The 27,315-nt window shown below is 40.5% G+C and overlaps 1 protein-coding gene across 1 annotated transcript in view; it reads left to right on the top strand.

Annotated features, from left to right (window-relative positions):
* Positions 1–23,137, top strand: part of LOC127975324 (plexin-A4) — a 180,209-nt gene extending 157,072 nt beyond the window's left edge. The window contains exons 23-32 of the mRNA XM_052579286.1: positions 836–902; positions 2,174–2,320; positions 3,601–3,760; positions 7,117–7,220; positions 9,528–9,627; positions 11,111–11,301; positions 13,342–13,511; positions 16,814–17,026; positions 19,887–20,037; positions 20,148–23,137. Coding sequence (XP_052435246.1) covers positions 836–902; positions 2,174–2,320; positions 3,601–3,760; positions 7,117–7,220; positions 9,528–9,627; positions 11,111–11,301; positions 13,342–13,511; positions 16,814–17,026; positions 19,887–20,037; positions 20,148–20,243 — 1,399 coding nt within the window. The 3' untranslated portion in view covers positions 20,244–23,137. The remainder of the gene's footprint in view (positions 1–835; positions 903–2,173; positions 2,321–3,600; positions 3,761–7,116; positions 7,221–9,527; positions 9,628–11,110; positions 11,302–13,341; positions 13,512–16,813; positions 17,027–19,886; positions 20,038–20,147) is intronic.
* Positions 23,138–27,315: the final 4,178 nt, after the last annotated feature.

A 27,315-nucleotide genomic window follows, 5' to 3' on the forward strand; every position in this document is an offset into this window, starting at 1 on the left:
AACAAGGGGACACTAATCCTTTCCAGGTGTTGCGCCAGCTTAGTGGGCACACGCAGCCACGCATATAAGCACATGTACACACGATACTGTGCAGCGCCAAGTCTCAATACGGCAGCGGGACAGAGGGAATGCAGGTGGCAGCTGGGATACAGGGAGGCAGAGGAGGAGTAGATGCACACATCACAATGCTGTAATCCTGAAATATTGATGCTGTGTGCCCTGGCTCATTGCAGGGCGCCTTGGCAATTCACTAGCTCCCTGCGGCACACATAGGCTGGAGACACCGGATCTATGTATATTTAGTTTCACGTTGTTAGAGTTATTATGTATGAACATCTCTCATGCCGGATCAGAGCCTGTGGTCCAAGCGAAGGTGTTAGCCAATCATTATGTACTCCAACACACCCAGCACTCCATTCAGCCTTCTTCTATTGTAACGTGATCCATTTCAAGCTCAATGGACGGACTGTGGTGGGGGAGGAAATGAGTCTGGTCTTATTCCAGGCCAGAGTAGGTTCACTTGGCATCAATCCAGCCAGATCACATAAAGGCGTTTAATTGGGTTTCTTGTATTAGGGTCTCGTGGATTATTGTGGTAATAAAGACAGCCTGCAGATTGGGGCTATAGATTGCAGAATGCAATTCATGTTCCAGCAATTGCGTTTGTTTAACAAGGTCCTATTCATTAGGAGACACGTCCTTTTGTGAAGTGACTTTTTCATGGTCATGGTAATCGCATTTGTGCATGACACACACAGTGATGATCGTGGCTTTGTGCTGCTTTTATTTATTTATTGATTGATTTATTTTGTGTGTTTATTTGTTTGTTTTCCAGAACAGAGTCTGTGGCTGAGAAAATGCTCACAAATTGGTTCACTTTTCTACTATACAAATTCCTCAAGGTAAGTCTGTGTTCTGTGTGTGGATGAGTTGTGTGTGCGTTAACACATTCCGGTCTGGGAGGTCAAAATGTAATAATTAAGACTCAACCATTAAAATTGCTGAGGAATATTCAGATTAGTGGTTGGACATTATGCACCTTCAAGGTCATTTGGCACATGCACTGTTGAGCACGGAGGAGTCAAGTGAAGTCCTGCGGGAGCATTGGCAGTGATGCACTGCAGGTGTTTGACAGAGAGCGTGTGTGTGTCTAGTGTATGAATATGTGTAGGTGTGTATGTACATCTTTATATGAGTGCGCCTGCATGCACTTTTAATCAAAGAGGGTTTAAAGTCAGCCAAGTCTTGCTGACTGCAGCAGTTTTTCTGTTCCTATAATGAGACAGTCGGCTTAGCAGGTGCGGCTCAATTCTACGTGTAGCACTGTGACCGTCAGCACCACCGCAGTACTCTCTAGCACTTGTCATTAATCTCTTAATAAACACATCTGCTCAAATCAGAACATGGCATGGGCAATTTTGCAAATGTACAGAAACGTCCTGAATTCTGAAAAGTACAAAGGCAATAAACTCTGGAAGTCAAGGCTGTTTTGTCCAGTCTGGTTTAATGGATTAGACCTGAATGAATGAAGCCGAAACATCACTCGAGCGCTTCAGGAGTCATTTAAGCTCAAATTGGACTGCTGTAAGAGAAGAACTTTATTGTGATCTCATCCATGCAAAACCATAACATTATAATTGTAGTCACAGCACATTGATTTGAGTGTTATTGAACAGTGCTTGTCCAGCTGCCCAGACCACTAGTTGGTTTTACTGTCCATTTCTCATTTCAACAAGCATATTTTGCCCGAATTCAAATAGTGACACTGCACTTCAGCTTAATTTCTAGCTCAGCGATCTTCAACAGGGGATCTACCAATTGTTGTTTGATCTTTATGTATAAAGATTGTTTAAATGGCTTTGTGGTGTCAATGTAATCATGCAAAGTATGTAAATACATTATAATGGTATATAATTTTAAGCCAAGCTAAAAATTTAACACTGTATGCAATATCTGTCCACCAGGCATCAAGCTTAACTATTAGTGGAATCCATAAAAGTGAAATTGTTGCATCAGTTGAAATTGACACACTAGCAACACAACTGTAAAGCTCCTTTCAAAATGTCTATTATTGTTACTGAATGTGGGAATGACAGCCCACATTCTCTGTAGGTGGTTGGAGTGAAATTTAAGAGAGTGAAAGTGACAGTGTCTTTTTTTTTTCATTGTGTAGGAGTGTGCCGGGGAGCCCCTCTTCTCTCTATTCTGTGCCATAAAGCAACAAATGGAAAAAGGCCCCATCGACTCAATCACCGGAGAAGCCCGCTACTCACTCAGTGAAGACAAGCTCATCAGACAGCAAATTGATTACAAGACTCTGGTAAGGCTCTGAACCACAGTGTGGATGAGGAAAGGAAAGAGGAACCGTTTTGGAAGGATAAAGAAGGAAGAGGAGTAAACTAAAATAGGAATGAAGAAAAACACAAGGATACATGGGTGAGAAAGAGGCTAAGGAGCTTGAAAGCATTCAGAAGCAGACAGGTGTAGAGGTAGAGAGAAGGGTGAGGTCATTTGTTTGGGTTGACGCAGCATGCAATGCCCACACTCTTCACGCCTGACAGGGAACACACAGGTTTGTTATGACCTTTGACCTGTCTGCTGTCCGGTGGTGAATGGCAGTGTTGTGTTTGGCTGGTCACTTTGACAGGCCTGAGCTAAGTCTGTGTTGTCAGGGCCGCACGTATGCCAGGACGGGCTGTTTACTGGTACAGCACGTCAGGAGGGTAATCTGTATTCTGTGTGAGACTAAGAGAAGAAAAAGTCAGAGGAGGAATGTGGCGACTAGTGTCTTCTCTTGGCATCCGACCCATTCCTTTGAATGCCGCACTGATTTGATGACTGTAGGAGCCGTTTCAGCTTCATCATTCTGTCCTCACTTCCAAAACACTTAGATGGCTGCAGACTCGCCACAATACAAGCCACTACCAGTAGCTCATTCTGCCTTCCATGGCAAGATATGGAGGGCATTTCCTGGTTACATTATCAATCATTTTTTACACAATAATGCATGAGCTTGGCCAATCAGCATCCACAACTTTTTATCACTGTATTGAAATACTTCGTACTAATTTTTATTCTTATTCACATATTACCCACTTATAACTTCAGTGCACCTATATACAGATCTTAGATCTGGATTAAAGACAGAGAATCCTACAGGAACAAAGATTATTAGTGTGTTAATTGCATACTTTTGCAAACTGAGGTAAGTGAAGTGACGGCTCCCTCAGGGTGGCCAACGGGCTTTTACGTCTCGTTCACTCATCCAGTAGCACACCTTGAAGGTTTGACTGGACGACTGTCATCGATCAGAGGACTAGAACAGAACAGAACAGAACAGTCACTCTGAGATATGTTGTAAACACAGGCCTCAGTAGATATGCTGTACATGTTACAAGCTCTCTGTATGGCTTGATTAAAATTTCAAACATAAAATGTGTTCTAATGGTTAATTTTTCCTGACATACACGGATGCATTTTAGCAGTCTTTAAACTCTCAATAAATTTTAAATCATGCATAAAGATCATTTTACAGCCACATAAATATTCATGTGTCTCCCACACATGTGCTAATTGGTGTAATTTTGTTCTGTCGTGTAGGTGGTGAACTGCTTGCATCCAGACAATGAGAAGAGCCCAGAGGTGCAGGTGAAGGTGCTGAACTGTGACACCATCAGCCAGGTGAAGGAGAAGATCTTGGATGCCATCTATAAGAACATCCCCTACTCGCACCGATCGAAAGCCTCTGACATGGACCTAGGTATGAATAACATTATGCTAACATAAGCTGCCTTTACCCTTAAATAACTGTCTTCATCAGTCCTTCATTTGCCCTGGTCAGAACATTCAATGTGTAAATCATTGACATTGACATCTGTGGAATGATGGGTCGAAAGAAGGTGATGGGTACTCATTATATCAATATTGGCCTAAATTAAAATCTGTAATTTAGTGCATGGGCATATGGCATAATCATGACAGAGGTTCCAATAAGTCCTTAAATTGCTGCTATGGTATTTAAACCACTTTTTATTCAAAGAGACATAATTGACAGGTTGGAGCATCTCACAGTTACTGGGAAAAAATAGGCAGGCTAATCTATACAGATCTATTTTTCCACAAATTCCAAATGAGAATCAGTATCTTATTCTGTACACAAGTCCTTCACATTGACTGGACCGATCTGTTTATTTTGTTAGATTTTTGGGGGGCAAAACTAACATACACCACCATTCAAAGTTTGGGATCAGTAAGACTTGTTTTTAAAGAAGTCTCTTATGCTCATCAAGGCTGCATTTATTTGATCAAAAATACAAAATGTAAAACAAAATGTTATTACAATATAATATGTTTTTTATTTTAATATCCTTTAAAATATTTTTTATTTCTGCGATGCAAAGCTTAATTTCCATCAGCCATCACTTGAGTATAAAGTGTCACATGATCCTTCAGAAATCATTCTAACATGCTGATTTATTATTAGAATTATCAATGTTGGCAACAGTTGTGCTGCCAAATATTTTTTGGAAACTGCGATAATTTTTTTCAGGATTCTTTGAATAAAAGGTTAAAAAGAACAGCATTTATTCAAAATATAAATCTTTGCTAACAATATAAATATTTGCTATCAAAATAATAAAATAAAATAATTAATAAATGTTTTAATTTCTTTAAACAAAAAAGAGAGAGCATAAACATTTACTGACCCCAAACTTTTTAACGGTAGTGTAAATAAATGCTCTTCTTTTTAACTTTTTATTCATCCTAGAATACTGAAAAAAAGTATCACAGGTTTCCAAATAAATATTAACCAGCACAACAGTTTCCAGCACTGATAACAAATCAGCATATTAGAATGATTTCTGAAGTAAATCATCCACTGAAGCTTTGCATATGTATATTAACATAGAAAAAACATTATTATACATTGTAATAATATTTCACAATGTTACAGTTTTCCTGTATTTTTGATCAAATAAATGTAGCCTTGATGAGCATAAGAAACTCAAATAACAAACCTTTGAACAGTAGTGTAGTCCTCAAGTCATTGCCTAACACTAGTCTATCCATAAGGGAATGGAACCATGAAAAGTGAAGAAATAATTGTATCTCTTGACAGACTCTCCTGTGTAAAATGCTTTTACGGGCCCCAGAGGGCAAGCACGTTGTTTTATTATTGTTTTATTAGGGGGGAGAATTGGATGTTGTCTGTGGGAGTGTGTGGTATGATAATGCAGTGGGCATCCCCGGATGAGAGGAGGCATCTCGGTATTCAGTAAACGGATCTCAGAGTCTCCTGAGCCCCGGCACACTCTCTGGCCCTGATATGGGGGCCAGATAAAGATAATGGGTAATAGGAACGAGGTAGCCTCCATCTCCTCCATCCCTCTGGAATGATTGGACCGGAGTGTTTCTGTCCCTTGCCTTTGTTTTTAATTCTCTCTTTCACAGTCCCCTGAGGGCAGGGATGGAGGGAGGGAAGAGAGAAAGAAAGAATGAGAGAGTGATGCAGACAAATCAATGCACTTCAGCCCATCTCAGTCTCTATTTTAACTCTCTTTGTCTTTATTCTCCATCCAGCTACATCCTGCTGTTTTCAGCAGAGATTGCTTCTGTCTTATTTTATTCTCAATGATTTTCTGTCCTTTTCATTTCACTCTGTCTTTTTATAAGCATTAATAAAGTTTATTATAAAGATTTTCTTTTTTGTTGTTGTTAGTCATTTTTTCTTTTTGTGTTTTTAGGTTTTCTCATCCTGTTTCTTTTAGACTTTTTTCTTGTCATATGTTTTCTTTTCTTTCAGTTTATTTTTTCTCTTAGTTTCTGTTCTTCTCGTCGAGGGTCATTTGCATGTTTATAGACAGTACAGTAGTGAGATATAAAACAATGGTGGGCCTCTCCGGTAGATTTGAAGTTATTCTCATCACCCAGAGACATGTTTCATCATCTCGTCTGTGATTGCTGTTTCGTGTTTCTGGTTGGGATCAGAGCGAAAGGTAGCAGCAGGTGGCTTGAAGAGGCCTCACTCCTCTAGCGTTCCAATCATACATTCATTTGCAACAGAGGGGAGTCCAAAAAAATAAAGAATAAGAGAGACGTCTCTCTTGTTCCTGGCCATGTTAGCTGTACATCACATTGCAAAGGGATATGTTTATTTCATTCAGCGCTGATTTCCATCTCATTGCTGTTTCATATTGCTGTTTTTGCTGAGGCTGCAGACAGCGGCTGGTGGGCGCTGAGGGGAGGGTGGGAGAATATCTTTGCATTTTGTTGTGCATCTCTAGTGAGCTGGGTAACTACAGTAAGAGCAAACTCAGCAGAAGGCTTAACTTGGTCGATGAGGGCCGTTTGGGCTCAGGATGCTCGACCCACTACAGATGAAAAAGGAAGTTGCTTTCAGCAGTGGCTGTAATCACGTCCATCGATCCACTGGCCACGAAAGCCCGGCTCTCTAACAAAGGGCAGAAGAGATTAATTTACTTTCCTTCCTCCCTTTCTCAAATGCTTCTTCACGTACCCTTATTTTCTCTCTCGGTTCAATTTATTTCTCCTCCTTTCTCTCAGTATAGACTTCATCCCCTACCTCTTTTCTTCTATTGTTGCTGTCTTCATCTTAAAGTTTTAAAAGTCTGTTTTTTAGCTCCACATTTTCTTTCAAAGCTGAAGAGAACCATTTCTAAGATTACTATATACTATAAATACCAGTAAATATATCACCACAATAGGTTTTTGTACAACACTAAGATGTGCAAAAAATTACCCAGTGTTTACTTGAGTGTGGAAGCTTAAACTGGATTAATATTTTGAAAATATGTCTATATTTCTTTCAAAAATGAAAGAAAAAGAGTTGCTGTTGTTTGCTAAAGTTGATGTAGTTTTTGTGTTGAAATACTTCCTATGCCAAATTAATATTCAGAGACAATACATGTTATTACACTCTGTAAACAGTTCATATCTTTAATTGGAGATTAAAAGAAATGTAATGATTTAATGCAAGATTCCTTGTTCATTGGGACACAGATGATATATCATTAAAAATGTGAATGGAATTCCTGCGCTTTGCAAATTACTCTGAGTATTAAACATTAGATGCAATTACTTGTGTTTTCGTTGCAGAGTGGCGTCAAGGCAGAGTAGTCCGAGTCATCCTTCAGGATGAGGATGTTACCACAAAGATTGAGGGTGACTGGAAAAGACTTAACATGCTGTCCCACTACCAGGTAAGATCCGGTGCATGTACTATTCACTACCAGACACATTTCTAGGTAAACTTACTCTTGTAATAAGGTGTTCAGTTTTATTATTTTATACAGTCAGAGGTCCAAAACATTAATGCTTCAGAAGGGGTGCATTCTTTCTTCTTTCTAACATCCTTAACATCTAATTCAAGGTTTCTCATGAGCAAAAATTGATGAAGAGGTCATTTTTTGCTGTTTACGAACTGAATTCTTCTTCAGTTGGTGTAGAGAACGATATCTGCCATCACAAAGATGGCTTTGAGCCTTTGAAATCTATCTTAAATCAGGAGGAGGATGACTATTGTAGCTGCTGGTTTCTATTTAAAGCAGCATCTCCAGATGTCCCAGTATATTTCATCTGACAGCAGTGGGATGCAGGAGCAGGTGGATCTGTAGCTTGACACCTGGGTCAGATGATCTAGCTAATGACTTTTGATAAATGGCTCTGTGTGATGTGAGTTTTGGCATAGGCTTTCAATGATAGCACAGATTCTGACAGGGTAACTAATATTGGAACAAAGAGATTTGAACAGTCTTTTGTGAAGCTCAGAAATGTAATGCTCTATTTATGTTCGTCTAGCACAAAAAAGGATGCCAGCAGAGAAAATATACTCTATGATGGTAATTGCTTTTGTTTCTTGTGTTTTAATAGAACTAGTTTAGGGAAACAAATACTGTTAACATTCATTGCATCTCAGCCATATCGAACACTCTTATGCCCCTGTTGACCTCCATAATAGGGTGCAGTCAAGGCACTTCCAGGTCACTTAGAAAACCTACTCTGACTGACGGATCTCCAACATTGTAGACACGGACCATTGAGATTCAGTGGTTAGGTATGGCAATGCTGTCTTAGCAGGGGGCTGATAAAGTCTGTCTGTCTGCAATTATATAGACACTCTAAGAGTGAGAACCCCAGACAAATCTGTCTGGCTGGGAGGGGCAGTTTAGGGTGGAGAGGAGACAGGCGGCGCTTCATTACAGTGTAAATAATTTCCTCCATAAGCTGCCCTCCAAATGAGCTTTTTGAGAGAGAGGAGTCTGCACAGTACTTAAATTAAATGTCACAGGGCGGCGCATGGGTGAAGGGCTGCAAGCGGCATAATGGATTAACTGTTGATTAGAATCGGAGATGAGATAATGAAGACAGAAGTTAATTAATTTTCAGTCGGGGAGGGCATGCTATCATTGACAAAAAAGCTATCAGACACCCCTAAGTCTGTTAGAGTTGCTTAAGAGAGGGAAGAGGCTCTCCATGCACCTTGCACCATCTTCTATTTCTTAATTTCTCTCCTTGCGCCACATACGTGTTCAAGACTGACTTCCTTTCATTTCTTCCTCTCTAATAGCACCCAATTCCCTTGTTTAGTCTAGTATACAACATGAAAAGTCACAGAATGTCTCACTAAAGTATGACAGGTCAGTCATAAAGGATTCTCGGTGCATTTCTGATGTATATATCAAGTCATCTTTGATACTTTCCTCTAAATCGAGGTACTACAAATGCATCTGGCTCTGACGTTAATTCTCTGATGTCTTCTTAGGAAGCTTCACACTGGGGTTGTATAAGCCCCATCTCGGATATCTGACATGTCTGAATGCCACCGGGAACACAGAGACTCTCTTAAAGCGTAAACTTGCCAGCAGAGGAAAGATAAAAGAGAAAATCTCTGCTGTTTTCTAAAAAGACCCTTTTCAGGGAAATATAGCCCTTATCTGAAGTCTCTTTTCACACAGTCATTCATCTATACTGAGGTGTGAGAAATATTTGTTTGATTTTGTTGAAGTTTGGACAGCTGTCCTCATGGGCCGTGGCAGTAAACAATGGTGGCTTTACGTTGAGTTTGTCCAGGAGGAAAGAGGTTAAGGGTGTAATAATAATGTCCTAATGGTCTGTGAAGCACTTATTCTCCATCCTGTTGTGGTTTGGGTTCCCATGCAGTCCTGAGCCCAAATCATCTAGTTCTACACCATCACCTCAATTAACCCTGTAAGTGCTGCAGGCATCCATTGGTAGATTATGTGGATGGAGGTTAGCAGTTGCAAAGGCATATCATTCAATAAACCCAGTTCATCCAACTGGAAGAAATTTATTGAAATGGAAGCAGATAATCCAATCTTGTCCCTCACTTATGCAGTTTAACATCTACCTGGATGAGAAATAAAGGACCGATAACCCTAACTCTATGTAACCATAAAGCTGAAGACATCATACATGTTTTTAAAGTCTGAAATGTAGATATTTTGTTTGGTTTTTGTCTATAATATCCTTTGTTTCTTTGTCCACAGGTGACTGATAATGCTGTGGTAGCTCTCGTACCAAAGCAGGTCACCGCATACAACTCTGTGAACAACTCCACTGTCTCCAGAACCTCTGCTAGCAAATATGGTTTGTGTTTGTTATTCCTTTTGTAATTCTAAAATGCATCCATACCCCCGAAACAAAACGTATGGCACACTGACACTATATGAAACATTAATAATCAGCTGACTAACGTTTCTACAGCAGGGTAGGGTAACATTCAACATGAGCTACACTAAGTACAGAAAAGGAGGTTTTTTTTTTTAAACTAGTCTTGTCATCTCACATGGAGGTAAGAGAAGTTAAATATGTAGCATCTCAGCCACTCACAAAAGGAGCAGAAATGAAGCTCAAACGGAATTACGTGGAGAGAGCCGAGAAAGTCGGGCAGCATACAAAGGTAAAAGTAGGGAAAATGAGTCTCTTTGCACTTGACTTCCCTCCTGAGACTCTGAATCTGGCCCTGTTATTCGCCCGCCATCAGTCCCTCGTACGATTGAGTCTAAAAAAGCGTAAGATCAAAGCTCAGGGCCTTCCGAGCACTCCCCCTACACATCAAATAGACCATTAAAATCATCTCATCTCCATATACTTTCCTGCACTCTAAATGAACCTGAAGAAGAGAGAGGGGGAGTGTGACAGATGGGAAAGACAGAAAGAAAGTGCCATAGATCACTTCGCTCTTCGCTCAGAATTAGCTTCAGACGACATTTAGGTTCTTGTAACAGGTTCGACAAGAGACACATTTTGAAACACCTGGAAAGACAATTTGTGAGACCTTTGTGAGGCTGCAACAAATTGATTAATCAGACCTCCACCAAATATGGACTACATTCACACAGTCAGTACTCTATAATGAACCGAAAACTAGTTTGTTTCATACAGCATATATCAACTCACTCTCAAAATTTGGTCAAGTCAGTTATTATTTGGCACTCCAGACTGAGGCAGTGTGAACGTAGCCACACTGAGATCAGCAACAGTGATGTGAATGCAAATATACACGCTCGATCTCATTCCTTTTTTTGTTAGTGATCCTCTCTGTTCTTCTTTTTCTGAAGGTGTTATTGTCTTTCTTTATCAGGTTCCTCCTACTCTTCTCTGTCTTTCCCCTGGAGAGATTGATTTCTGTTGCATCTGCCACTGTGAACTGCTTTTTTATGTTACCAAATCAGGCCTTTGCCAATCAATTTTTTTTCACACTGTGTAAACATTCATCGAGCTCTGTTTTTTTTTTTTTTTTTAAATGTCATGGCTGATCTCTCCCTATTGGCTGAAGCATGAATATTTCATCAGGCCTGACACCTGTTCGATTTTGTGTCTGCCAAAGTGAGCGAACACGCACGTTCGCCAGAGAGAAAGTGAGCAAGAGAGCAAGGGATGAAAAATTAAGCATCCATACGTTCTAAATGATTCATATCCAATCTCGAGGACTGCACAACAAAAGGCAATGTGTTTTGTACAGATAGGAACAGATTTGAACAGCTGCATGGGACATTTGTCAGCAAAGGAAGATTGAGGAGGAAGTAACATCTGATGGTCTTTGATCTTTGTCTTTGCACTCCAACAGAAAACATGATCAAGTACACGGGCAGTCCGGACAGCCTGCGTTCCCGCACACCAATGATCACCCCTGACCTGGAGAGCGGCGTCAAGGTGTGGCATCTGGTGAAGAACCATGAGCATGGGGACCAGAAGGAGGGAGACCGTGGCAGCAAGATGGTCTCGGAGATCTACTTGACCAGGCTGTTGGCCACCAAGGTAGACTTTGCCACCATGTATAATATTCTCTGAATGTCAGATTTGGTTGAATGGTCCTAAAAACAGTTGTCAACAGATCTGATCCTTCCAAAGAGAGGTGAACTTTCTAGAATGAGATCAAAAGGGTAGATTGTGGAGTTAGTAGAGTTGAGACCACAGTGTCAAACAGTTCATGTTTATGCTATTTGCTCTGAACTCCAATTTGTCTGTTTTCTCCATTGGTATCACACTGACTGACTTGACGTCACAGCATCAGCAGAGCTGGTAATCAGGCACTTATTTTGGGTTTTATTACAGATCCCTGACTACCAGAAAAGCATAATGCTTCAAGGACATCAGGAAATGGAATAAATGGAATATAAAGCTTCGTTTGATTAGGCAGACATCACTATTGCTACTACTCAACGTTGAAATCCAAAACCCTTAGTATTTTACTTTGGCACTTAACGCATCCTGTATTGTAAACCTCTAAACATAGCGATTTATTGATGACAGTTGTGCTATAACTTGATGATCCACAAAGGGAAGATTCACAAAGAAACCCCATAGTTGTAATTTAGTGTTTGGGTAATCTTGGATGTCAAGGCCCCAGTTTTCTTAAAGGCTGATGCTGGGAAACTGAAGTCCTGGCACAGAAATCTGCTTTTTTGCAAGGGTCTGTGATTCTGACGTTCCTGATGTTGCCAGAAGTGCACACACGCATGCAAAAATACCCTGGTGATTACCCTATTCCGCTTGCAGACTGTGTCATATTTTTAGATGGATTATTTCAGTGAAATAACCAGTTTATCGCAGACACCATCTCTCTTGATGAAAAATGATTGGTGTGACAACACAGTAATTGACTGTTTGGCTTTCACCCCTGCAATAAATACCAGTGATCTGCCTGGGGTGCTGACGCTTTCCACATTCGGTCCATTAGAGTCTCTGAGGATGGGCGAGCTTTACCTTTTTCCATCTCCCTCCATAATGCCAGGCTTTATTTAATCTCTCTTCCTCTACCGTTCTGTCTTTGGCACTTTTCCATCCTCTTTCTGTTTGCAATTACAAATGTTCCTTTCCTCACCTGTCCGGAACAAGATCACTTATAGTTTAATGCTTCTCTGACTGCCTCCCTGTGTCTGATAGCCTGCTTTTGAGTATGCTATAATGACCAGGTACATTTCAAATGGCTGCAGATAGCCACTTTGGTTCTTAGGCGACTAATGATGATGTCAGTCGTCACACAGGATGACACCTGTCAGAACCCTCACAGTCATCCCTGTTGCCAGCCTCATGCAGCTGTCACTGCATTTATAAAGGGCGAGAAATATGAGAAATATGTATTTTCATCTTCATAGGGAAAAGATAAGCTGTCAGGGATCTGGGACACATTAGAATTATTGTTGTGATTGTCAGCTAACAGGATTTTTTTCTTCTTTCCCGACGACTCTCGCCGTCTGCTCAAACGGAAATAGGATTTTGTGTGCTGTGCCTTGTGTACACCTCATCCGGATGCGAAGCCGGTGCTGGCTGCGAGATACGGCCGGCGCTTTTTGATACTTTCCTCTCTCTCTCTCTCTTCCATGCTTCCTATCAGCTCTTTCATTACAAGTGGATTAGATTCTGTCATCTTCTCTCCTTCTTAGACTCGCCCACCATTAAATCAAATTAGGGTCAATGGCACGGGGTGGACGTTAATCCATCCGCACAAAGCAGATTAGGCAGAATTGCTTCCGTTATGTTATATTAAAGGTGAATTTCAAAGTAACACTTTCACTATCACAGAGCTTGATTCAGGAACGTTGGTTTCATCGGTGGGATTACTGAAATGTGGCCCACAAATACTTTAATAAACACAGATAGCTGTTCTGAGGAACACGGGAGCTCTTGTCATTGCTAAATATCAGGTCCATGCAGGGTCTTCATGGAGACTTATATATGGCCTGCCTCTGTAATGTTGGTAACACAAGTGTGTCATTTAATTAACGTGTAGGACAGAGTGAATGGAGAACAGGGTTCATTTTCATCCATCTATCCCATTTCTTTCTGGTTCCTCAGGGCACTCTACAGAAGTTTGTGGATGACCTGTTTGAGACCATCTTCAGCACAGCACACAGAGGAAGTGCCCTTCCTCTTGCTATCAAGTACATGTTTGACTTTCTGGATGAGCAGGCTGACAAGCACAACATACACGACCCGCACGTCAGACACACATGGAAGAGCAACTGGTAAGATACCTCACACACATAAATAATATCATATAAATTCATATTTATTATATTATTTTGAATAATATACATGCATATGAATATTAGGTCCAAAATAGGTCCTTATATAATTCAACCGAAATTAAAATGAAACTCAAATGCAATTATAATAACAGACCCATAAAAGCAGATTACTTGACACTCCCCCTAATGTATCTGTAACCATGGACATTACCATAGCAATGAGTATGAGAGAAATTAATAACGCTCATTTACAAATTAATTTCACCCAACCAATTTAGAGGCACGTCCCCATGGTGGAAGGGGGTTGTGGGGGTTAAATAAACAACCAGCAGATCGAGTGAGAAAGGAAGAGGGGATGAGGTGAAGGGGTGGAGTGGATGACAGGGGAAAGGAAAGGTTGGCGTCGCATTTAATGAGTGGTAATCTATCATTAGCCTCTGCCAACGTCCTTTCACGCACCACCTCAAAAGGCTAAGGGGGATGAAGTGATGATATTGATGTGACGGCATGGCGGGGGTGGGGGGTGGTGGATAGAGTCCCTATTTACTTTATTTTATAGAGCTAATTTCTCCCCATCTTCCACAGTGTGTTTCGGGGCCATTTGAGAGCATTAAGTGATTTTGGAGAGCACAGAGGGTCACTCTTTCATTGCACATTAATGGAATCGTTCTTACAGAGAGTGGAATGTTAAATAGCGATTTATCATCTCACGCTCCTCGCTGGGCATTACAGCCCGATGCCACTGTGGCATCTGTGATATTTTTAATGCGTGTGAGAGGGTCTTCTACAGGACTAATGCACTGCTACCCAGCTTTTTGCTGACAACTAATCTCTCTCACAGAAAATGAAATAGCTCCATTTTCAGATATTGTGCACAAAACAACAGGTTCAGCTTCATCTTTGTGTCTAGATGTGCTGCTGCCACCACACAGGCCGATAATTGTACCAGAGCTGTGGGTGGGGTATATTTGCTGTCTAGAGGATTTTAACACTCTAAAGCTAAATGCTTTTGGCCATGAAATCACAGGCTTAATCACTATTTTGTTTACAGCCTGTTAGTGTTTGCTCATCAATTCTCTTCACCAGTTATTTTTGTCCTTAATGGGAAAGTGAAATTATTTGTGCAGGGTGCCCTGATTGGTTTCTGATTTTGATTGATTTTGCAAATGAGAGATTTCCAGACAATCCAGATGGCAACTTAAGATGTCCAAGTCTTTTGCTTATCCTCTTATTTGAGTGTATCCTACACAGACAAACACTTCTTTAATATTACTAGCAAGAATAACAGTCTAGACCACCCAAATCTAGTATCTCAGCATGAAAACTTGCATCTTTTTCACTAATCTCCCATCATAGAGCACAATTTATCCTTCTTAAAGAGATCAAAAAAAAATTAAAGCAGATTTTTGGCCATTTCATTCATTCAAACAAATCACAACCTAAATGATGGACTCCCCAGTTTTGTTACAAATCTCTTCTTCAAATGCATCAAAGGAAGCCTTAAGCATCAGATCTTTAACCAAAGCCAGTCAGAGATGGATCGCTGATGGTCGAGGCTCTTGTGAATCATCCATCATGCCATTGTCTATCTTGTGACTGGGCGAGGGTTGGGCGGTAAAGCTTGTCAACCAAAGTACAAGCTGTCAATGCACAAATACAGATAATAAAAGCAGGTGTGGTTAAATTAACTCTCTTTGTTGAGCTACTCAAAATGCAGATGACCAAAATTAATGCCATTTAGTTTTCAATGGGGTGTTCACACTGACAATGATTTGTGGCAACAGTGATGATGCAACAAAGTTAAACAATGCAAAAAAGCCTTTATACATACAGACACATTAATGTCCATAAACATGGCAAATGTCAAGTAAGAATTTGCAAAAGTACATATTTTCAAAATAGACTAGAGTTTTGGTCCAAGTTACTGGTACAATCATCGTTGTTCAGCAAATATTATATATTATAGTATTCCACACAATCGGGAATTTCAAGTTTTTTTTACAAAGGGTTCAAGTTGGTCAACACGGTGGACCTTTCATGCCTGCAAAATTTGGCAGTAATTTCACTGAATTTTGCAGATGTGATCCTGCAGAATCAGACTGGTTTCAAGTTCACCTGACCTCAATCAAATGCATTTCTAGATAAACCTCAATAATCCACTAGTCCGAACACTGAGATACATAAGACGTTTTTTTAAATCACTTTTTTTTTACATAAAAATATGGTTCCATAGTACATCAGAACCATTTTGCACGTTACAAATATTTCTACCTTTACACGCAAAAAACAAAATAAATAACAGGCAGAAGAAACCCAAAAGGCTGACAGAGGAATGTTAGGCTTTTCCCAGAGAGGGCTGTACTGAGCTGAGTGCTATATTTAGCTGGGATCTAGTCCATCCAGACATCATTCCCATCTCCTGATCTACTTACTCTATCCACTGAGTGCTCACTAAAGTATGGCGCTTTAGACACGTTCTGTCCGGAGAATATGATCTTCAGAGGCCAGCTGTGGCAGGTTTACGAGGGTGTCGACTCATTGTTAAAGCATTGATATCCTTTTGATAGAGTGCAGATAATCCCAGTTGATTCTCTCTGATTAATATAGAAGTCATAATATGTGGTTTGCTCTATAAATCCTCTTTGGTGCAGTTGTTATTTTTGAATGAATTCAGAGGGCAGCAGAGAGGGGGCTGGTACGGAACAGCTTTTGTTGACTGTTTTCTCTCTTTTTCTTTTCTTTGCGAAACTCTGCATCCATTTCACTGCAGTGTCCTTTCTTATTCCCTCATCTCCTCTCTTCAGTTTTTGTTATCTAAGACAAAACCAAAGCTCTCTTGAAAACTAATGAGAACTCTGCAGTCTCAGACAAAAGCGCACAAAATCCCAGACCAAACAACATCTGTGACCCTTGAGACGTGCACAAACACGCTCTTAAGTTGATTTCACTTTAGCACAAATGGGCTGGGGTATAAAGTAGCCTTGTATACGTTTATTGTTTTGGACAGGTGCACAATTGCAGGGCAGCGCTCAGATACAAACAAACCAATATGAGATGTGAAGCACTCTGAGCATGGCTCAAATATTCATGCTGCCATTTCAGACTGAACAAAATTGCCTATGCACATCTAAATTAAAATGATTTAATTCATCAATATCATCCCAGTATCAGTTCCACATATATTCAATACATTTATATGCATGTAAAGGCAGTCTGAGGTTTCAAAAAGCCACTGCTTCCTGTTCCAAAACTGCTTTTTGAATATAAAATGCCATTAATACATTTTCTGCTCTCCACAGCCTACCTCTACGGTTCTGGGTGAATGTGATCAAGAACCCACAGTTTGTGTTCGACATCCATAAGAGCAGCATTACGGACGCCTGTCTGTCTGTGGTGGCACAAACCTTCATGGATTCGTGCTCGACGTCAGAGCACCGGCTGGGCAAAGACTCCCCCTCTAACAAGCTGCTGTATGCCAAGGACATTCCCAGCTACAAGAACTGGGTGGAGAGGTGAGCAAGAACATTTCTGTGTACACAATTCCCTTTCTAGATCTTTCAACGTGATTGAACATACAGACAAAGACTGTCAATCACAGTATCTGGTGGAGCACTGCAGCCTTAGAAATCCATATCAGAAAGAGTAGACTTCCATATTCCTTCGGTTTGCATGGTTCTAAGGTCTTAGTGTGAAGAGATCGCTGGAGTGTTTTAATGTGTATGCATGTGTGAGGGAGAATGAGAGACTGTATGTGAGGTGCATTTGTGAACGGTTTTAATCAGAAAAGATGCAAAGATACAGTGTTTATGTGGCTATATCGGCTTGAATAAAAGCCCGGAATTTTATTATGTCCTGCAGGTATTTTGTGTGTGTGTGTGTGTGTGTGTGTGTGTGTGTGTGTGTGTGTGTGTGTGTAGCCGCTGGTAATCAGACTGAAGTGTGTTGTTAGAGCTCCAGGATGATGAATTGCAGCTCTATTGTAGTTCAGTAGATCTTCTGGGTCTACCCAACACTGCACCAAAGCAATTAGTCACTGTTTATTGAGAGAGACAAACTTTTCTTCTTTTCCCACAGTCCTCTGGCTCTACGTTCAACAATGCCAAGAAAGGAAGAGCAATGACTATAAAAATCTGCGTCCGAAATTGCATGCTGTGTGGTAGTTATTGCATTTGGGTATTTAGTTTGTGAACATTTAAGTAGGTAGTGTGCATATAGGTAGTCTGAATGAAATTTAGACGCTGTCACATGACCTACTGGCATCAGTTATGTCACTTCACCGCCATTCACAACTCCTCACCCGTGGCTTCATGGTACTTCTTGCCTAGTATTTTTTTGAAAGCTGTGATTTGAACATAACACTTTTTTGGCATTCTGGCATTTTTCGCATACTATATAGTTTGGAATTAAGCATATTCAGACACAGCCAAAGAGCTTTGAATAATTCCATTGTTTTCTGCTCATTTCAGCACACCGTGCTGGTTTACTAAAACCCACCACGCCGTGTGTCTCTGCTCTCAGCCTCTGACTAACGTGTTTATTTGCGGTGAGGTATCAGAGACTGCAGGAGGAGATGGGTAGCTGGCAGACGAGCATGATGGGGAAAATGATAAGACTGTAATCATGCTGCCAGCTCACTATGAAAGAGCTGAGATGGAGAGAAAGCTCATTTTCATGCATTAGCTAATGTGTTACACATCTTTAAGGACTGGGATCATACTAAAATGTGCCTACTGAGGTGAGAAAAGCCTGCTTTAATTATAGGTGCTGACATCTATGTTTAAACCAGGTAAAATATCTTCTCATTGTCACAAACTTATTAGACCACGCAGTGTAAGGTTTGTGCCACAGCTGCCCTAAACAGTATTGGTGATTGCCAGAATTATTTTTTATGTTGCTGTAATGGTTAATCCATCAGTATGTGTAAGCTCTTTGGTCCCAGTAGTATTTGTAATGCTAAAATATAATTATTGTTATCCATGTTATCCATAAATTGTCCAATTTACTGTTTTACAAGAAAGGTAGAAAAATTGTGGAGCACTTTTTTATTCAAATGCCTAATTACAGTCAATAAATACAGTCTAATAAATATGTTAAGCACACTACATGTCATAATAAAAATTAGGAATCTGTTAAAAACCAGTTTAAAACTAAAACTGTATTGTCATTTATTAGGCAAATTACAAACTGAAACAACTAAATTAGTCTTTATTCACATATACAAAAAAGCAATATTTTAAATATATAAAAATTTTCCTGTTTGCTGTGAAAAATCTCTATGAAATGTATTTATAAATGGCATTTTCAGTTTATTTATTGGTCAGAAAGCGTAGCAACTATTTAGTCATTTGCAATGCATGCACGATACGAGGGAATAACCAACATGGACTTGTTCTGGCTGACGAACAGCTGACATTTAAACGTGGTATTAATTAGTGCCAGACGAGCTGCCAGTCATTAGCCTTGGGAAGCAGAGGGCGCAGAGTGAGAAGCTAAACTCAAATGTGTGAACTCATCTAGGAAGTGTACCTGATTCCTTTGGGAAGGCCATACCTAAAGATCACAACTTCTCACTATCTTACTCGTTCAACACAGTGCCATTGTCCTCCACTAATGCCCCATGGTGCATTGCAGCACATACTTGCCACTCGAGGTGCTCACGGGAGCCTGAAACAGACACGCATTCCATCGGTTAGTCAGTCAGTGTGTTGAGTACAGGAGTTGGCATGGTGCAGGAATTAAAAATGTAAATGACCTGCCTTAATTAACGAGTCGACAGAGCCTCTGCATCTGCAGGTGACAGTGACTGATTGCTTTTCCTCCACCAACATTCTTTCACCAGCCACCCAAAGACAATAGACAGTGCTACTCCGTTCCAAAACCAAGAGAGCTGCCTACAGAGACAGCATTTTCAAGGCATCATGGGTGCTCACCAGGCACGAAGGCTGTTCCAAAAGATAGTAATGTTAATTTTACTGCCTCATAAGATTTACCCTGTAACATCAAACACAATTGCAATTGCATTTTGTTTTGGATGTGCTAGTGTGTGTTTAGTATCAGTGTATGTGTGAGGCACATTTATTGAATCCTTCCAGCATCCTGCAGATTCTGCTGATCTCTGGAAAACTTTCAAGGACAGCGGCTCATTAAGAGTCAGTCACTCGCTGATGTAAGCTGCAGCTGTACTGCCACAGAAAGGAAATGCCGAACTGATTGGAAGGGGTGTGACAGCTCTCTCCCAGTGACAGAAATGATGCTGAAACGTGTTATTCTCATTCTACATGAGTTATAAAAAGGCTTCTTGAGCCCTGTCACCTATCCAAGTTCTAAATGTTTGTTAAGTAATCTATTTCTGTTTCTCTGCGTTTCTTACAGATATTACTCCGACATTAGTAAGATGCCTGCGATCAGTGATCAGGATATGAACGCATATCTAGCAGAACAGTCCCGTAGGCACATGAGCGAGTTCAACAGCATGAGCTCCCTCAGCGAGATCTACTCTTATGTGGGCAAATATACAGAAGAGGTACAGAAAACTATTAGTCTGTTAAATTACTACATTTTAAAAGTGAAGATGAGAAGGATATGTGGTTATTTGGAGGCATGTGTTACTGATGTGTCATCTCCCTCTGGCAGATTGTGTCTGCGCTGGAGCAGGATGATGGTGCCAGAAAACAGAGACTGGCCTATAAGCTGGAGCAGGTGGTCGCCTTCATGAGCCTGGAGAGCTGAGGACCACTTTTCCCAGAGTGCACTGGGATATCCATCAGAAACCGAGCCGTGCCTGAGTGAAGACCTGTCCATCTATCTCATCTCTTCTGTTTGCAATCTTCCCACAAAAACAAGCATTTGAATCATATTAGCTCTGCTTCCTAGAAGATTAGAGATGGGAACTGGAGGATGGGCAGAGGAGCCAAGGACTACATTACCCATGATGCAGTAGAGTGGGTGGCCATCCGGCTCTGCTGTGTAGAGGAGGGGTGGCTGCCTACGAGTTCCACGTCACTGCATCCTCCATCCTTCTCCCTGACTGAAAAAAACAAAAAAAAACATTTCTGTTGCCTTCAAAGTTTAGCTGATAAGCAGAAACCACAATGTTTGGTGTCATTTTATTCTGACTTTTATGACTAAGGTAGTGTACGACACTAATGTAGAGTCCAGTTCATTGTAGTACCTTTGTTAAACACGCAAGACATAAAAACGGTACTGCATGAATCTGAAGAATGCCGTCCATTCGGGCCATTTCAAGAGACACAAAACACCTCGATGACACTGGATTTACAGGACGTGCAAGATCATTTATACGCCTTGATAAGAGAACTATCAAGCCTTGAGAATCCCAACTGCTTATTCTCTCTTTGAAGACAGTGAGGTGTATTTAAAACCCTCTGCGTTTAGTGGAAGACCGCAAGTCAGTGCTTCAACGCTTTCATCTCTTCCGGGACCTTACTTTACAGTGAAACTGAAAGACGAGACCTATCGTCTGGTGGGACACCCACATCTTCACCACTTCACCACCAGCCTTCATTTCGGCTTTTATCCGGCTTGTGCACATCTGAATTGATCCTCTCTTATCTAGATGAGTAGAAGAGGAGAAGCCAAGGTTCGTTCCCCTTAGAATCAAGCACACACACACCCCTCTTCCAGAGAGCGATGCCCTCTCTCTGTACTCCAGCGAGGTTGCCAGGACCTACGCTGTGTTGCAAGAGGACGAAGTAATCTTAACAACAAGAAAGCACATTCAGTAGGTGTCTCAGTTCACACATCCAGTAGGGGGACTAATTACAAAATAACCTACTCAGAATTAGCCGTTAAAGAGGGAAATGGTGCGTTATTGAAAGTGTACACGTGCAGCCTGCACTGTTCACTGCCACAGGGTCCCACCTTTACCGAACACTCTGGAAGCCTCTAGAAAAACCCAAACATGGACAAAGTTGCTCAGCAGAAAACCAAAGGAGCCCAATTAAAAAATAGCAAAGTGAATAAATCACCCCTGAGAAATCAAACACAATGCACTGTTTGTTTTATGACCTACAGAAGGAAACTGTCTGCAGCCTCATATTTGTTACTGTCCATTATTCTGTGCACGGAATAACGGACAGTAGTCCATTATCTGGTTATTGCACAACTGGGAAGGTGGAAAGAAATCCTGTTCTGAAGTTTAAGGGCTTGCTGTAGTTTAAATGTTGCTGGCAGCCTTGATAGATGAATCTTACCTGGGCTTAACGACTCCAAAAGCAAACGGATGGCGTGATGAGGACGTAATTAATATTGGATGTAACTTTTACAATGGGAAAGAGACAATTTAGCTGCCCACCTTTCCTCTGTCCTCTGAATCCCTCTTTCCCCTTGACAGCGTACCCTATGTGGTGATGTGAAAGTGTGGAGAATCTGCCCGGGTCCATCTTGGGTGCTTTATTGGCTTTTTCAGCGCATGTATTTCAATTTAATCTTCAAAAAAAAAAAAGGAAAACAGAAAAAATAAGCCTTGCAATTGATGATGTGGATGTGTTCTTTTCTTTCTTTTGCTTGGAAGAACTAGATGGAAAAAAGTGGCTGTCATCTTCAAAATTGCAACCTCTTGTTAAGGTGGAACCTTTATCCTGCCCTTCAATTCAGCTGCCATGACCATGTTTTGTGAATGTGTTAGATGCTAATAAGACTGAGGTAAAACCTAAAGCAGATATAGTATATACCCTTGCATGCTGACCTATTTGGATGATATGAAATGAACTGCCTTGCTATCAAATACCTACTAGGGATTTCTAAACCGAATCAAACTCTTGTTACAATTTCATCAGACTCATTTGTTCTTTTCCTGTCAGGTGGATTGCCTTTCTCGAAGGCTATCTCTCTGAGAGTTCTTGTTCACCGATCACATTCACGCTGAGCAAATGTGAGCACGACATCACATGCCAGTCCAGTCACACTTAATCACAACACATAACATTTATGTTTTTTACTGTACATCTTTAATGTGCAACTCTAAAGAGTTGATTCCCTGAATGTGTTCATTTGTTGTTCAACGTATCTGTATCTGATTAAAATCTATACATTTGAATCATTTTGCCGCAACCTAATGCTTTCAAGATTCCATTAGCATTACACCAAATTATTTTTTAATGTTGTTTTGGATAGTGGCTCTGTATGTGTGATTGCTTTGGGCTCCAATGAGTTAGTTTTCAGAGTGGCTTAGCTTGATTGAAGAGCTGATCTGTTCCTAGATTTCCTCATGACTCTGATCCTGTGTTATGTTTCATGTTTCATCTCTCATGTGCACTTATAAGGACGACCCCTCCCCTCCACACACACACTTTTTGCCCGAAAGACATGATAAAGTTTCCACCTTAAACATTTTGTAAAAACTAAAAAGTCCTTTTAGCTCAGTGTTACAACAGGCATTGCAGAGACCTGTTCGAAAAGACATTTTAATATTTCCAGATCTGATGCAAGATAGATTTCTCCTGATGGGAGGAGAGGAAGAGAGAGACCAGCGGAAAGGCAAGCTTCTCTAACTTTGTTATAATTCATTGTATACCTGTGTATGTAAATATAATGCATTCCTATTTTGCAGTCAAGAACAAAATACTATTTGTAATATAGAATAAACTTTATTATGAAACGGATGGCATTTTTCTCTGTTCTTTTATTGTGTCTGTATCTTGCTTTATATTAGCTTAATGGGGAAGTCAGAGAAGTTGTGGTTTCCATGGAAACAGAAATTGCGGCACAAGAGCTCAGCAGCGCCCTGCTCCCACAAAGCCCATTTACACAACTTTTGAAACTATTCCAAATAAACTATTTTCAATTTAACTGTCTACGAAAGAATATAATCTCACTTGCATACTACGACAAACACTGAAGAGAGTTATATGCATCAATCTCTAATCTGACCGCATATAGCTTCAACCTTCACTTTACTATTTCTATTCCTGCTTTAATAACACTACAGCATTTTTACAACCGTCATCTTGCAGAAAAACAAAGACTCAGGCTTTAACCACCTCCTGTCTCACAGTGCCATAGGGCTCAATTGCCAGCTTTATTACATTTCACCTCATTGCACTGTATCGCTTCTCTCAGTTAACGAGAAACCGTTCCCCTCCAGAACTCCGGTACGTTCTCTATGACCTTTCAGCGTTTGTCTCTTGGCTTTCTTGGAGGAAAGTTCGAGAAACCTCTTCAAAAAAATGCCACCTCACAACAGGTGCTAAAAGCGTCTGCTCTTGTTGAGTGGTTGCCTTTTAGCCTTGAGCGCAAGGTCATTGTTAAAGCAAGGATTTACTGCATAGTGGTCTGACTGGTTCTTTTCAAAATGCATTGAATGTTAAATCTAGTTCCTCTGTTCCAATCTATCAAATGGTTTTCCTCTGAATCTGTTCATTCCAAGACGTTCCGACAGAATTCTCACCAGCTGCGGATGCAGTGAAGGCCGGCTAATAAGAATGCAGGGTGAACGATGGTGGTTCGCTAACATGGCTATTGACAGCTGCAAGGGAGCAGATGGAAGCAATTAGCATTATTAGTTGGTTGTGCTTTGTCCTATCTGTCTAAGTGAACATCTGTGAAAAGACAACAGATCCGGCAAAGGCTCCTGTCGAGTAAACAGAGAAAACCAGCTCAAATGAATGGAGATTCTGCAGACAGCAATGAGATCTGCAATCCATAGCCCACACAGCTTAAATATGATTTTAAAAAAATCTAAATATCAATGTGCTGTTTGCGCCCATCTGGAGGAACAGAGATGCAATCATTATCAAATTCACCAGAAATGGCCCAAAAAGGTAGAGCCAAGAAATAGACAGCTAAATAAGAACACTTAAGACTTCGGAGAATGTCTAAAGTCATGCTGAATCTCTTGTGGAGCTACTCATTTTCCGAGAGTACCATTTGACAAGGCGTAGATGAAGAAAGGGAAACATACAGCTTTTACACATCCACTGTCAATTTTTGTATCCGTGATGGAGCAGCACTGCCCTCCACTGCTTCTCTCTCTAAACCAACCACAACCCCTCTAAAACTATTGATCCATCCCTTTCCAATACCAAAACATAGGTTTGACTCACAAGTATTAGCCCTTCAGTGTGTGCTTTGGAATCAGTTACCAGCCCAGGTTCATTTTCAAAATTGATTCCATTGTGTGTGCAGCAATGCTTAATTTTTTTATTAAATGCGTGACGCTCTGGCAAATGAATGTTTCATATGAGGAAAAATTGATTGTGGCACAGACCGTGTTCAAGTTCTGGTGGCATTATTATGTTTGCATGTCTCCAACAGAATTGGCTGTTTAATAATCTAATTAATGTTTTGTTGTGTAGCACGATCTAACAAGGATTCTCACAAAGAGTGCATTCATCATGTGGAAAAAAACGGACTATTGGATTCAGTAGAGAAAGAACTAGCATTTCTATACATGAAAGCACAACATCTCTTGATTGCAACTGGCTACCTGTGTTTGTCAAACATATGTTCTCAATCCCTCTGAATCTGTCTGTCTGGTGACTCTTTTCTCCAATATGGACACTGCTGTAATTCAATTCCTTCCCCATCGCTTCAGTCAAACAGTGGAAAGATGCCCATCACCTGTGTCTAGCACTGCTGTCCCTGCCTGAATAAAGCCATCTCAAACATCAACGACTGACTGTGCATTCATTTTCATGCCATTGATTAATATCAGAAAAGCCGACAGACATGAACGTCACATCTTTGTTGCGGTTCTTTGGGAATATCCGATGTGCACTGAGAAGAATAAGCAATATTTTATAATGAAAAGCAACAACAATATCCATTCAAATATCAATGCAGACATATTTCAGGTGATTACAAAGGTTCACTGCCTCTTATACACCTTCTACCAAGATTTCACCATGCAACCAACAAAAAGTTAGCATGCTTCTACAAGACCACTACTCCACCCATAGCTGTAAAGTGCACAACACTGTAGGATTTCTGCATCTACCTGAGACGGGCTTTGTGCATCTTAAAATTGTCTGCTCATCCATATTCATGTGTTTGCGATGTGGGCAGTGCTGGTGAGGTGAGTCTCATTTGCATGTAAAGTGCTTTGGGTGTCTACAAAAGCTCAATGCAGATGCTATGACTCATTTATTCAAATTTCATATGTTTAATCAATACTTCACAAATGAGTTTAGCAGACAGTGCTGGACAGCATTGAGAGCATGCATATAGAGGTGAGTGTGTGTCTGATGAAATGTGTGATCGCGCAAATAAACTTCAATGGATGAGGATTCAATTTCCCGTATGTCACAGCAACCCAGCTAGAAGTGCATAGTTTGTCCCATCTCCACTAACTAAAATAAAATATGCTACATCTCCGTAGCTCCCACTACCCTGCACACACTGCACTGCTCATATTTCATCCGTACTGTAAAGTTTCCTTCCACCCACTGGGTGTGAGATTAAAATGCAGAGATGGTCGGCACATGGCCGCTGTGAAACAGATAGGTGCATCCATGAAAGTTTGAAACGCCATATTTTGTTGGAGCTCATTTCAATTTATCTACCCATATGGAGAAGTCATCGTTCACATAGACTCTGAAGAGAAGGCTGGCATGAAAACAAATCAACAGCCGTGCCCTTCATGCAAAGTACACTTCCTTCACATCCCTCTGCGTTAAAAATACATCATTGTGGCAAGTTGTCTGCATGTTATCTGTTCTGCTAATGGTGCCGTCACACCACAATGGGTAAGAGGTCAAGGCACAGTAAGAAGTTCAGGAAGTCAATAAGAAAATGTTATGTTACAGTTAAAAGAACAGTGGAGTTCACCCAATAAAGTTCTACTTTTGTGTTCCACAGAATCTAATTACACACTAGTTCGAACAACATCAACATATTTTCATGATTTCACAAGTACATTAAATCTAAATATATAATTTATGCGAATTTGGCGTGCTGGCATGCTGCAGATGATAGAGGTAAGAGTTTGCTATATATACACTGACTTTCTCTTGCGCTGATTGGATGATTACCTGAACCTGCATTAAAATGATTAGAATACTTGATTCTGATTGGTCACATTGGTTACACTGTTGAAGATTGCTCTGCCATGATGACCAGCTGACTACATTTTAACAAATAATCAAAAATGGACTGTAAACTGCAAATTTTTTTGACAAATGTAGCCAGTCATTTGCACAGTATACTTACTACACGTATATGATGCAGAAATGGTGAGAGCACTACTGTGGAATGCTGAACAGTCTTTGTACACTAATATAAACTTCAACTGCTTTGAGGATCATAAAACTATAAAAACAGACAGAATGTGAATTAAGATTTTAGCAGTAACCCTCTGGAAATCTCATTAGATCTAAGCAGGAAAACACAGAAAACCTTTTTCACGACTAGATATTACAATTCACGAGAGCAAGTGATATAATGAGTCTTATAACTTGAATGTCTGCTATGATAAAAATGTCCATTTATCTTCATGAGAGGATATATTTCACGATAAAAATGCACATCTCTGACTATTAGCTTTCCACGAGGCTAATGTTTGAGCTGACATTTACTATCAAGTAACTCAACGGGAGGCAAGGGCCTTCCTCCAGTTGATATTGAATGATACTTTAAATGATTAATAGCTGGACAAAATCAATCGATTTTCGTGGTAAAATAGGGTCTGATACTGAGAAAAAAATGGTTGGCTTTCTCTATTGGTCATTTAGATGGCTAGATATTCAAAAAGAGAAACAAAAAAGCACCACTTCAGCAAGGCTTGAATAAAAGCCACTCATTCAACTAGATGGGTAAAGTCTGTCAAAACAAAACGCTGAAATTA

This window comes from Carassius gibelio, chromosome A4 (genome assembly GCF_023724105.1).
Source record: "Carassius gibelio isolate Cgi1373 ecotype wild population from Czech Republic chromosome A4, carGib1.2-hapl.c, whole genome shotgun sequence".
Lineage (NCBI taxonomy): Eukaryota > Metazoa > Chordata > Actinopteri > Cypriniformes > Cyprinidae > Carassius > Carassius gibelio.